Here is a 13,156-nt window from a genome sequence, read left to right on the forward strand (position 1 = left end):
TACCTGATACATCGAGAAGAAAAATTTAAGGGTTTTTATACGAGGTACATGCGTTGACCTACATATTTTTTTGATAGCCTCGTACTAAAGTAAGGCGTCTATATATAGTTGACATCTAGAGGACAAACCATCGTACATGATAAATTCAACAATGAAGCAGGAGATCTAACCGAGAAATTATGCAAGAGAAGGAAACGGTTCTTTAGTGATTTTAATCTCTCGTGTATGTGATGATGTTGATGTCAGTGTTAGCGCGGATGAAAATTCTGGCGATAAAATAAGATTTTCCTATCGTTTCTCTATTTTCAAAGTGAAGGTTATGCATAATGTACGAACGGCAATTTTTTACAGTGAACGATTGAATAAAATGGTTGCGCATACGTGAGATTCATTGATAATGAATATATGTGGAGCCAATCAAGTCGAAGCACACATTGCATAAAGTACTCTATGGCAGAGGTGTGCAAATGTGGAGATTGCTATAAGGTAACGAGAACATGAAAAATCACAGTTTAACTCGGCAGCTCTACCAAATTATATCAAACTATTACTCTGGGTCATTAAAGAATGTATGTTTATGTAAGGCAGTAACCCCATTAACTCACCCCTCTTGAGCCTTGAGAATGAGTGGCTGCAAATTTTACCATATTATAATTCATGCAATAAATTCAAATAATGAAGAATATTTTGCGGAGGCTATGTTTCACTGAAACGAGATAAATACATTCCACCTCTTTTCGTACGCCTCCTTATCAATTGTAGTAGATATGCTTTCAACTACCCCAACATTGCTTATCTTTCACAGTTTTAATGGGTAGTCACTTTTAGACTGTGGTTGCCTTGATAAGCGACGCTTTTCCAAGACAATTTTTTTAATTGATCAAAAATTTTGCGCCCAAATTTTACTTGGCTTTATACACGGCACCAAATCGTACACTCCCCGAGTGCATGATAAGCATGCCATGGGGGTGATGGAAGAGTGGGCTACTCTGTAAATTGATATAGAGGACATTTAATTACTGGATATACCTGGACGGAGTGATGTATTTACTTTTCCATGCTCCTTATGCTACTTAGTTCTCCACCTGTCAACTAAAAATGAAAATCATACGTCAAATTTACGTCGCAACGGAACTTGTCCAACTGAAGTAAGGGTAGTCAGACAAAAGCCCTCAGCTAAGCATTAATCAATCTCGTACGGCATTTTTTATAGATAACAAAACACCTTTGTTGTCAGTGTGATTCCTTCTGTCAACACAGGTGTAATAAAAGGAATGTCATAATACCCAATTTTGCCAAGACATTTGAAACACACTAGGATAATATTTCAAATCCGCTGCCGTAAATATTCAGGCCAACTTTATTTTTTGTTTGAAAAAATTATGCTGATAAAATAATACACATGATGAATTTTGAGGTTACATTGCTTCAGTAAATCCATGATGTGATGGTGACTAATCGTTTGCAAAGGCAGCACCGCAAAGACAGCCTGCAAAAGGTGTTGCTGCTACTTTGACTCAATTTGGTTTGGCACTCACCACACTGCCATTGCCCGGACGCCAAGATAATACAAGGGCCAAAACTTTATCCATTTCCTTCTGTCTATCAACTTTGGCGCCACAAAATATGTGGCGTCGTAAAATTACAACTACATTTGTTATCAGTAAGGTGCTTTACGGTTTATTTTACTTGAAGAGAAATTCTTGGTATAGAATGAAATCAACACATATTCAGAGTGAACATTTCCTGGTTTGGGGTAACATGTAGAACTAAAGACGTCCCGGCATTTTGCTATAAATGCAAGTCAAAATTCCTGTAACGAAACGAGGATTTCCTCATTTCTTTCTTCTCAACAAAGCTCCGCTTCATTTTGCAACCATTTGACTAAACATCAACAATGTCAGAAAAGGGCCAAATCAAAGCAATCCCGTCAATCCAGTCAGTTGATCATGTACTTGACACTGCTGATCACGAAATTGATTTGCACGCTATCCAATCCCAAGCCATTTCAGTTGGAGATGTGGGAACTTCACTCACCGGGTTTCAAAAACAATTGATTTTAAAAAGAATGAATTTGCATACAATTGTTGATCTTGGTAACTTATCGTCTGTGGCGGTATTTATGATTGAAAAGATTGCTGGGTTGACGGTCGAGGAATCAATCAACATTGTAAAAGAAGCAATCATTGATCATGATGAGGATGTGAATATCCCCACTAAGGAGTACGACTTTTGGGAAGAATTGGTCAAGCACGGTGATGGTCAAGTTAGTGAAGAAGCTTCATCAAGCTCCATTACCTCATTAAGAAAAATGGCGAGCCACAAGGAGAAATGGACTGAGAAGCAAAAGGTTTCCGAAGTTGGCAGTGGTGTGGACTCGCACCTGGATGAGGAAGATCAAGACTTTGACTGCTTCAAGATAGTTGACTTTAAGCTTCAAGTTAGATTGGAAGCTGCATTGATTGCATACTACTCGCCCTACCCAGAAGTCAGAGCAGTTACAGAACCATATGATGACTCTTCCATTCCTTGTGAAACCTTCCGTGTGTATTTGCTCGGTGTTATTTGGACTTGTTTGGGTACCTTTATCAACCAATTCTTTGCTGAAAGACAACCAACCATTACTTTGTCATCAACTGTTGTTCAATTGTTCTTGTACCCATCGGGAAAAATCGTTGAAAGAATCTTACCCAAAAAGGTGATCAAACTTGGAAACTGGCATATTGATTTGAATCCTGGTCCATGGAACCATAAAGAGCAAATGTTGACAACCATCTTTTATAGTGTCTCCAGTGGTTTTGCATACGTTAGTTACAACCTCCATGCCCAAAAAGTCGAAAGGTTCTACAACAATCAATGGGTGGATTTTGGGTACCAAATTTTGCTCACCATGGCCACTAACTATCTCGGTATTGGCTTTGCTGGCCTTTTGAGAAGATTTGCAATCTATCCCCACAAAGCGATTTGGCCAACAATTTTACCAACCATTGCCTTGAATAAAGCATTAGTGCAAGCTGAAACTAAGGAAAACATTCACGGATGGACTTTATCACGGTACAGATGGTTCTTTTTAGTATTTGCATTCTCTTTCTGTTACAATTGGATCCCAACATATCTTTTCAATGCCTTGTCCTATTTCAACTGGCCAACTTGGATTGCGCCAAACAACGCTACATTAGTTGCCATCACTGGAAGTGCTTCAGGATTGGGTCTCAACCCATGGCCAACTTTTGATTGGAATATATTGAACTTCAATGGTTGTTTGATCTACCCCTTTTATGCCCAACTTAACCAATATATTGGCACAATTTTTGGATTCATTGTCATTACAGCTTTATGGTTCACCAATTACAAGTGGACAGGTTATGTCCCAATCAACTCCGCATCATTATGGGACCGTTTTGGCTCAATATATTCCGTGGAAAATATTGTCAACGACGACACCTTATTTGATGAAGCAAAGTATCAAGAGATTGGTCCTCCATTTTACACTGCAGCTAACTTGGTCGTATATGGTGCATTCTTTGCCATTTACCCATTCTCAATCGTATATGAAGTGTTTATGAATAGGAAGCCTATATGGTCAGCAATGAAGGGATTGACTCGAGGATTCAAAAATTTCAGAGGTTCAGTTTATGAAGGCTTCAACGACCCACACACCATCATGATGAAAAAATACAAGGAGGTTCCTGACTGGGTGTTTGCTGTTGTGTTGGTGATTTCAATTGCATTGGCAATCATTTGTGTTAAAGTTTATCCTGCACAAACACCAGTTTGGGGTATTTTCTTTGCTGTTGGTATCAATTTTGTCTTCCTTATCCCATTGACTGCAATTTACTCCACCACTGGTTTCTCCTTTGGTTTGAATGTGTTGGTGCAATTGATTGTTGGTTTTGCATTACCAGGTAATGGTTTAGCTTTGATGTTTATCAAAGCATTTGGTTACAACATCAATGGTCAGGCACAAAACTATATTTCCGATCAAAAAATGGGTCATTATCTTAAAATACCACCAAGAGCTGTTTTTAGAACTCAAATGTTTTCCATTTTGATCTCATCGTTCTTGGGTTTAGCTGTGCTCAATTTCCAGATTGCCAATATTGCCAACTATTGTGCTCCAAACAATACTCAAAAGTTTACATGTCCAGGAGCAACCGTGTTTTACAATGCTTCAATTTTGTGGGGTGTCATTGGCCCCAGAAAGGTCTTTGGTGGTTTATATCCCATTTTGCAATGGTGCTTCTTGATTGGGTTTTTATTGGCAATTCCATGCATAGCATTCAAAAAGTATGGACCTAAAAAGTATACCAAGTATTTCCAACCAACATTGATGGTCGGTGGCTTCTTATTCTATGCTCCATACAACTTTTCCTTCTACACTGGTGGATTATACATGTCGATTATGTTCATGTGGTACTTGAAGAGCAGGTATTTGGCATGGTGGCAAAAGTACAACTTTGTCTTGTCGGGTGCTATGGATGCCGGGGTCGCGTTTAGTGCCATCATTATCTTCTTTGCAGTGCAATACAAGGACAAGTCATTGGATTGGTGGGGTAATAGTGTGATTTGGAACGGTATTGAAGGATTGGGAGGACAAGGGCGAATGGATGCAGCTGATGCCCCTGAGGGTTATTTTGGTTTAAGACCAAATCAATGGCCATAGGATGAATAGTTGTATCAAGTTTTCATATATGTAAGGCTGTTTTAAAAATATATTTTCTTCTAGTCTCTTGGTACCACCAATGGTTTTCGTGTCCCTGTGTGGGCCATTTGAGCCGGCGTGTTGTAGTGGTAGCTTAACCAACACTAAGTAGCAATTTCATCTCTCGCGTGTTGTGGTGTATCAAAGTTTTGTGTTACTTTGCTGATTTGTTGATGTTTATTGATGTTTGATGGTAGACGCGTAATATGGAAAAAGAATTTTTACGATACAAACAACAACAACTCATTCAACCAAGTTTACATCTTATTAGTCGATTGTATAGCTCCCTATACGTTTAATGATACAACAGACCTCTCATGTACATCACACCCAACCAATACTTTGCAACATATCGAGATTTGAAAAGAACATCGCTATCCCATTCGACATGTAAATTGGTCATTTTTGTATCCTGTTTGGATGTTGATTCACTATGTGCTGCCAAGATGTTTAGTTTGTTATTGAAAAAGGAGTTGATTCAGTACCAGTTGCTCCCTGTAGTGGGGTATAAAGATCTCAAATCGCATTATGACAGACTAGATGATGATGTGACAAATGTGGTGTTAATTGGTTGTGGAGCCATGTTGGATGTGGAAAACTTTTTAGACGTTAACCCAGAGGAGTTGTTGGATAATAGTGCTGAACAGCCGGAAGATGACCAAGACTTGAATGATGTAAAGAAGAACCAATTCAGGAGGAAAATATATATTATTGATGGACATAGACCGTGGAATTTGGATAACCTTTTCGGGTCTGAAATTGTGGTTTGTCTTGACGATGGCTATGTTGATGGGACCTTGCTAGAAGAAAAGAAGGCTTATGAAGGTCTAATCTTGGAGGATGAAGAGGAAGAGTCGGGTTCGGATTCAGAATCTGATTTTAGTGACGATGAGGAACTCGATGAAGAAACAGATGTTGATATGCCTTCAGAAAGCGAATTAGTTATCAACTCGCAGGATCCAGAGGATACGGTTACGCGCAAACGAAAACTACAAGAGAAGTATTCACGACAACTCAGAAAACAAAAGAAGCAAAAGAAGTCCGTAAACGAAGATAAATTACAGTCATATTACAACCAAGGTTCGACAATAAGTACAGCCAACACCATTACCGTTTATGCTCTTCTTACAGCAATAGGTGAGACTAATTTGGAGAGTTTGTGGATTGCAATCATTGGAACGTCGTCTTTGGACAGCCACTACCCCGAGATTTACGATAAATTACAACCGCTTCTCAAAGAGGAAGTGATGAGATTAAACCCAGAGCACGAAAACACCAAAAAGAAAGCTGATCAAACAATACTACGCGTTGAACGAGATTACCATTTATTCCTACTACGACACTGGACCTTATACGACTCTTTCTTCTATTCAAGTCATGTGAATTCGAAATTGAATTTGTGGACAGACGAAGGGAAAAAGAGGCTCCATAAGCTTTTTGCAAAGATGGGGGTTTCTCTAGCTGTCGCACAACAAAAGTGGTTATACATGGATACAAAAGTGAAGCGACAATTGCCTATCATATTCCGCCGTTACTTGCCAATTTATGGACTTGAGGGAATTGTCAGGGAGGGATTCATCAAGACATATGGATATACTGGCCTGCTTTCTGCAATGGAGTGTGTTGAGGCCCTAAGTGCACTTCTCGAATTAGATGAAAAGTTTATCCAAGAGTCGGCAAAACTAAATGAAGAGGATAACAAGACTCTTGATAATGAGGATGATAAAATCAGGAAAAGAATGGAGAGGAAAGAAAGCTCATGGTTGAGTAATTTTTGGTCCTCATGGGATGCATTAAATGTGACCAAGTCATTGAAAACTAGCGCCAATCAAACGTCACCATTTACAAAACTAAAAGGAAGTGAGCTACTTTTCCGAGGTTTGGAATATGCTAAGCAGTTACAGCAAATCACTTTTCGAACGGGGATGTCTTTACTTGAGCGTAAGATGATTAAAAACTTGAAGCTTTATCGATTATGTGTGTTGAATGATGGTGCAGTTCCCGATTTGGAGATATTTATTAACCCACTAATGTTGTCAAAGTTGGGTACATGGCTAATTGAAAACTTAGCAGAATTGGATTTCATAAACGGGAATCACTCTTTGAAACCATTGGTTGTGGCAAGTTTGGATGTAAGTAGTGACACTTATCTCGTCATTGGTCTTGCCCCTAGGTATCCACGTGGAATGAGCAATTCGGAAAAGGCAAAGTTGTTGCAAGAGCAAACCAACGATAAAATTACAGCTGAATCAATGACGACGCATTTAAATACATTCAGTGTTGCATTTCAACAATTATCAAACACTTCTGGAGCCAAAGTGCGTGTTGACAGTTTTGATAGTTCAATAATAGAGATTAGAAAGGATGATTTGGCTCCCTTTTTGGAGAAGCTCACATTGAGTGGGCTCATATAGAGTATAGCTTGTGTATAACGATGAATTTAGTGCACAACAAAATTCGAACGCCTCAGCAACATTTTCTCAAGACATGTGACTTCGGATCCCCCAAAAATTTCTCGTAGTTAACTATGGGATCCCCCAAGCTCTAGCTCAACGAATGCAAACCTTATCAAATAAAAACGTTTTAATCGATTTACGGTCGCAACTGATTAGTCTTGGAAAGATCTACGGTTGCAACTAATCAATCGTAATAAAAACCCACACTTGTGATTGTTAATCAGTGTACACAAAAGCGTTAAGGTTGAGCCGGATTGACCCCACACACTCATCTAACCATTGAAGGCCTAATTATCTCACAAACCAAATCAAAGAATATTTTTGGTTGGGATTTTAAAGCCGATGGATGTTTTCCTTGCGGAAGAAAAAACCGGCAAAGTTGAAATTGTTAACGCAATAGAAAATTATTTTTCTATTGTTTTGACATTCTCGGAAAAACTTCAAGGTTTCGGAACAATTATTTTTTATGGACTGGCGACACCGAGACAGCTTACAATAGCTATACACAACATCAAAAGGGAGCAGGAGTAAGGAGTATAATGACCTTTGAATGCATATAGCCCCCTTTACAGCAATCGTAAATACCCCAGATTGTTGGGGGTTAGGCTTTTTTCTGAACGTGTAGCAACTTTGCATGCGCCCCCACGCGACCTCCATTCTTCCCCACCTTATATTTGGGGGATCGAAGGTTTTTGCGATATTTCTCAAGGACAATAAACAAACAAAAAAAGGAGTGAAAAACAAAAGGACATAATTAACACAACGAACACAAACTGCAAACTCTCGGGTATCTTGTCTTTGATCTGATTGCCCTGTGATTTGTTACGAGTGGTGGCATTTCAGAGCAACAAAGTTGTGTTCAGGGTAGCTGAACCTGCGCGGCTGTGGCTATTCAAAGAACAGACTCTACACTTTAAAGTTGGTACTCTTTCTTTTCATTTGGCCAATAGGCGCCTTTAATGTGAAGCTTTTACGTGAACGGCGGTTATGGTATAACCATACAGTAATGGTATATATTGTGTAAAGTAAACGCCAAGAAGAGTCTAAAAAAGAAATTTCAATAAAACAATGACCGGAGTATTAAACGCAAAAACAAAAAAATAACTTCGAGAGTAACCAACAAAATTTAAAACTTCTTAAAGGAGCATTGTATCATACAAGTTCAGCTGGGTTGTGAATTTCACAAAATAAGGTTGTTGCTTTGCTTTCATAATTAAAGAGCATAATTCCTGTAACTAGCAAATGATATAAATATCCCATGGGAGAACCCATTCTTGACAACAATTAAAGACAAATATTTCTACATCCTACAATCAATCTACATTAGATACAATGAGTAACGACGCTAGGAGCATACAAACCGTTATGTCTGATGAGAAATCAGATAAGGAATCTATTCATACTATAGACTCAGTACAGAGCAAAAAAATGCTAAGAAACAAGTTCAAGATCAAAAACATTTTTGAAAAGATTGAAGATAGACCAACTCCACCACAAGTTTATAACTATAGAGTTTATTTGACTGCAGTCATGGCATCAGCCGCTGCTATTATCATTGGTTACGATAGTGGTTTTATTGGTGGTACAGTTGCATTGGACTCATTTAGAAAGGAATTTGGTTTGGACGTTGCCCCTAATGAGGCTTACATCACGTCCAATGTTATTTCGGTGTTTCATGTTGGTTGTTTCTTTGGTGCTTTGTTTTCATATCCTGGTTCGTACTACTTTGGAAGAAGGATCCCCTTGATTGCTGCTGCTTTGTTGATTACTGTTGGCTCTGGTATCATGCTTGCTGCAAAGGATTCTGTTGGACTTGGGCCTATATATGCTGGAAGAGTCTTGGCCGGATTATCTGTTGGTTGCTCAACCAACTTGACGGTGGTGTACATTTCTGAAATATCACCGCCGGCAATCAGAGGTCAATTGACAGCAAGTTATGAGATTGGATGGAGAGTTGGAGATCTAGTTGGATTTTGGATTAACTACGCAGTGGATAGTAATATCCCACTGGGCAGAAAGCAATGGATGATTCCTTTTGCTATTCAATTGATTCCAAGTGGATTGTTCTTGCTCGGAAGTATCTTTATGAAAGAAAGTCCAAGATGGTTGATGCAAGTTGGTAGATACGAAGAAGCAATCAAGAATCTTACGTGGTTTAGACGATTGCCAGAAACTGACGAGTATATCATCTACGAAATCAACCAGTGTAAGGAAAGCATTGAAGAACAGAAAAACAAGGTTGGTTTGGGTATAATGGATCCTTTTTACGAAGTTTTCTTCCACAACAAAAACTTGTTGCATCGTTTATTCATCACAGTCATGTTGTTCCAATTCTGTAATTTCATGGGCATCCAAGCTATCAACTACTACTCACCAAAGTTGTTCAGTGGATTGGGTGTCAAAGGTGTCAATGCTTCCTTGTTCTCCACTGGTATGTTTGGTGTTGTCAAATTCTTTTGCACATTTTTCTACATCTTGGTGCTTGTGGATACAGTTGGTAGAAGACTTTCGTTTATGGTATCATCAGGGTTGTGCTCCTTATGTTTTTGGTACATTGGCGCATACTTGAAAATTAACGATCCCACCAAACCAGGAGTCCTGGCTGGCCCAGGAGGTAAGGCTGCTATTGGAATGATGTACATCTGGATTGCATCGTTCATTTCTGCATGGTCTGGTGGTCCATTTGTTGTTGGTAGTGAGGTCTTTGATCAAAACATTAGATCGTTTGTTCAAGCAATCAATGCTGCTTCATCTTGGGTAGCCATTTTTGTCATGTCTAGATGGACTCAACAAATGATCAAGAGTATGTCATATGGAATCTACTTCTTCTTTGCCGCATTGGCTTTAGCATCCATTCCATTTGTTTATTTCCTTTTGCCAGAGACAAAGGGTATTGCTTTGGAAGATATGGATAAATTGTTCAACAGAAATATTCCAGCTAGAAAAGCTCACAAGATTGTATTGAACAGTGTCAAGAATGAGAACGAAGAGATCTTCCTTGAGAACCACGAACATGGATTGTTCAAAATGGACACTAATAAACCAGAGACGGAGAATGTGGAAAATCTTTTCGAACGACAAGAAAGGGTTTAACATTTGACGAATAGAGTTAAACTATAGGGTTGGAAGGTATATATGGAAATAGGAAAGAGAAATAAAGGAAATGTTTACGAATTTGTCTTCACCCGTATACATTGGAGCTTTTGTGCAATTTTCAACAGCCGCACAGAAAGTATGGGTGACTATTTTAATTTCATTAGGGTGATTAGTCATACACCAAAGAAGAAACTCATTAAGATCAGCAATAGGTTATGGTGTAGTAGTCAAAGCTCGGTTAAGCCATGTTTACATATACGTATGAGAAATGACTCATCTTCCACAATTGAAGTGTTTACAACTAATATGGTTACCCTTCGAAAGAGTTTAAATACTATCAAATAGACAGCTCCGTGTCACCCATTCCAGGAGATTTCAAGACAAACCAATTGAGCTACAATGACATTGAAAAAGACAGAATCGGGTAACGTGTCGGTCAAATCAACTACTTCGACTTTAAATTCTGTCAAGCTGAAGTTAGGCGCCTTGAAGCAGAAGATAACTGGACAGAAAAAGGAAGGACAAAGTGAGAGACTGACAAATGCAGAACAGAATGAAGACAAGGAGAAATCAACAATGATATCAATCACGGAACCTTTAGCGCTAAAGTAAAATTTCGAAGCAGGTTTTAAATGCGAGAGGATTCTATTAGCTGATGTTGTACGTTATAGATTTTCATTATCATAGTACATTTAAATACAATTATATTATCCAATTGATACATGTTTGGATGTAGCGACTTGTCCCCGTTGGACTTCTTTTCCTATATCTTATTTGGCGTTGGCGAATTATATTGAGAAAACCATTGCAACTGCAAAACGTGGTACCATTGAGAGTTTTGGGAGCTATAATAAATATTGAATCCATTGCTCCATCACTTTCAATGCTCGTATCACGACTGAACCAACAGAGTAACTTCATTTCTTATATCCGGGAATTTCAGTCGGTATTCGCCCGTTGACCCGCAACCGGCTTGATGCGAGTATTCCATTTTTGTGTAATAATTAACACTCTTCATCTAATTTCTGTCACTCCAGATTTTTCCACATCGCAAATACACATCACGTTGCTACATCTTTCTTCTTCAAACTATACGAGCAACATGTCAAACGGTAACCATATTGATGAATCATCTGACAATGACCAAGAGTCTATACTTGAATTCGAGAGATTGGAGTCTACCTTACCGCCAGCATTGAGAAGATCAGCATCCTCGTTGTTGGAAGCAATTCAATCGACACCAACTCCGTTGCAGACTTCAGGTGGTCACACAAACCCACACATTCAACAGGATCACACAATTAGATCACCGCAACCACAACATCCAAGAGAATTGATAACTCCATCGGGCACACCTGGGTACCAGACGATTCCTGGTAGAAATGCCACTGCAACACCCAATTTGAAGAATGCTAGCCATAGACAGACTCTTATCAACAGGTTATCCAAGTCGGAGAATGGAAGAGAAGCTTCTCCAATTCCATTGCCAAAGCCTAAATTCGATGAAAACATTTTCAAACCTGCTATGAACTCTAAAAACTCGTCCACAGGTGTGCTTTGGGCAACCGAAAGAGCAGCAGAATACGGCTATGACTCTGAGCATGTTGGGGATTGGGCAAATTTAGGTCAAGGTGCCCCAGAACATGGCGATACCGTTCCTGGATCATTTCCAAGACCAAAGACTATCAGCGTACCAGATTGTTCGCGGGAGTATGCACCAACTGCAGGTATCAAGGAATTGAGAGAGGCAGTGGCTAACTACTACAATGAAACATACAGAAGTAAAAAGGCCAGCAAGTATACATACAAGAATGTCTGTGTTGTTCCAGGAGGTAGAGCTGGGTTGACAAGAATTGCGTCGATCATTAGTGATTGTTATTTGTCGTTTTTTTTACCAGATTACACAGCATACGCTGAAATGTTGTCATTGTTTAAGAATTTCTCACCAATTCCAGTCCCATTGAAAGAAGCTGATAATTATGAAATTCACTTGAAAATGATCAAGGAGGAATTGACAAGAGGTGTTAGTGCGTTATTGACGTCAAATCCAAGGAATCCAACTGGTCACTGTATGAAGCCGGAGCAGTTACATCAGCTTCACAACATGTGTCGCGAAAAGTGTTTATTGATTATGGACGAATTCTATTCTCACTATTATTATGATGGTGGTTGTGATGGTTCATCAATTAGTTCTGCTGAATTTATTGAAGATGTCAACCGTGACCCAGTTTTGATTCTTAATGGTTTAACAAAGGCATTCAGATTACCTGGATGGAGAATTTGTTGGATTCTAGGACCAGAGGACTACATCAATGCTTTATCATCAGCAGGATCCTTCTTGGATGGTGGTTCAAATGCTCCTTTCCAATATGTAGCTATTGACTTCTTGCAGCCCCTCAAGGTCAAACGTGAAATGAAAGCCTTACAATTACATTTTAAAATGAAACGCGACTACATCATTGAGAGATTATCCAGGATGGGTTTCAAATTCACTGAAAAGAATACTCCAAACTCGACCTTCTATCTTTGGCTCAATTTATCTCACTTACCAGGAAAGCTTAGCAACTGTTTGGGATTTTTCCATGAGTGTTTGCACGAAAAAGTTATCGTTGTTCCTGGGTTTTTCTTTTTGATCAATCCACAAAACTTGAGTCATTTGGAGGAGGTAATCTGGTATAACTACGTTAGAATTAGTTATGGACCAGAGTTACATCATTTGGAAAAAGGTATGGATGGTATAGAGCGCATTTTGGACAGGTTTGGTTGCTTGCCATACCAAATTAAGTAGATTTGTGTAGATATGTTTTAGATCTTGTGAGCTTTCTGCATCGGTAGCGCAATATTCTTTAGATTTTCATCTTTCCCACAAAACCCACCTGGGGAGGCAACCAAAGCACCACCG

General features: G+C 39.0%; 4 protein-coding genes across 4 annotated transcripts; all 4 read left to right on the plus strand. All coding sequences in view use genetic code 12, as the record gives it.

Annotated features, from left to right (window-relative positions):
- Window positions 1–1,897: 1,897 nt before the first annotated feature.
- On the plus strand, window positions 1,898–4,663 carry CORT_0G01770 (hypothetical protein; the record flags this gene model as incomplete). Its single annotated transcript, XM_003870939.1, has 1 exon — window positions 1,898–4,663. The coding sequence occupies one exon, from the start codon at window positions 1,898–1,900 to the stop codon at window positions 4,661–4,663; it is 2,766 nt and encodes a 921-aa protein (XP_003870988.1).
- Window positions 4,664–5,019: 356 nt separating this feature from the next.
- Window positions 5,020–7,116, plus strand: CORT_0G01780 (Cdc45 DNA replication initiation factor; the record flags this gene model as incomplete). The annotated part of the gene is made up of 1 exon (XM_003870940.1): window positions 5,020–7,116. The coding sequence occupies one exon, from the start codon at window positions 5,020–5,022 to the stop codon at window positions 7,114–7,116; it is 2,097 nt and encodes a 698-aa protein (XP_003870989.1).
- Window positions 7,117–8,490: 1,374 nt separating this feature from the next.
- On the plus strand, window positions 8,491–10,251 carry CORT_0G01800 (Hgt14 glucose transporter; the record flags this gene model as incomplete). Its single annotated transcript, XM_003870941.1, has 1 exon — window positions 8,491–10,251. The coding sequence occupies one exon, from the start codon at window positions 8,491–8,493 to the stop codon at window positions 10,249–10,251; it is 1,761 nt and encodes a 586-aa protein (XP_003870990.1).
- A 979-nt stretch (window positions 10,252–11,230) lies between these two features.
- CORT_0G01820 (hypothetical protein) lies at window positions 11,231–13,042 on the plus strand (the record flags this gene model as incomplete). Its single annotated transcript, XM_003870942.1, has 1 exon — window positions 11,231–13,042. The coding sequence occupies one exon, from the start codon at window positions 11,231–11,233 to the stop codon at window positions 13,040–13,042; it is 1,812 nt and encodes a 603-aa protein (XP_003870991.1).
- Window positions 13,043–13,156: the final 114 nt, after the last annotated feature.

Source organism: Candida orthopsilosis (assembly GCF_000315875.1).
Source record: "Candida orthopsilosis Co 90-125, chromosome 7 draft sequence".
NCBI lineage: Eukaryota > Fungi > Ascomycota > Pichiomycetes > Serinales > Debaryomycetaceae > Lodderomyces > Lodderomyces orthopsilosis.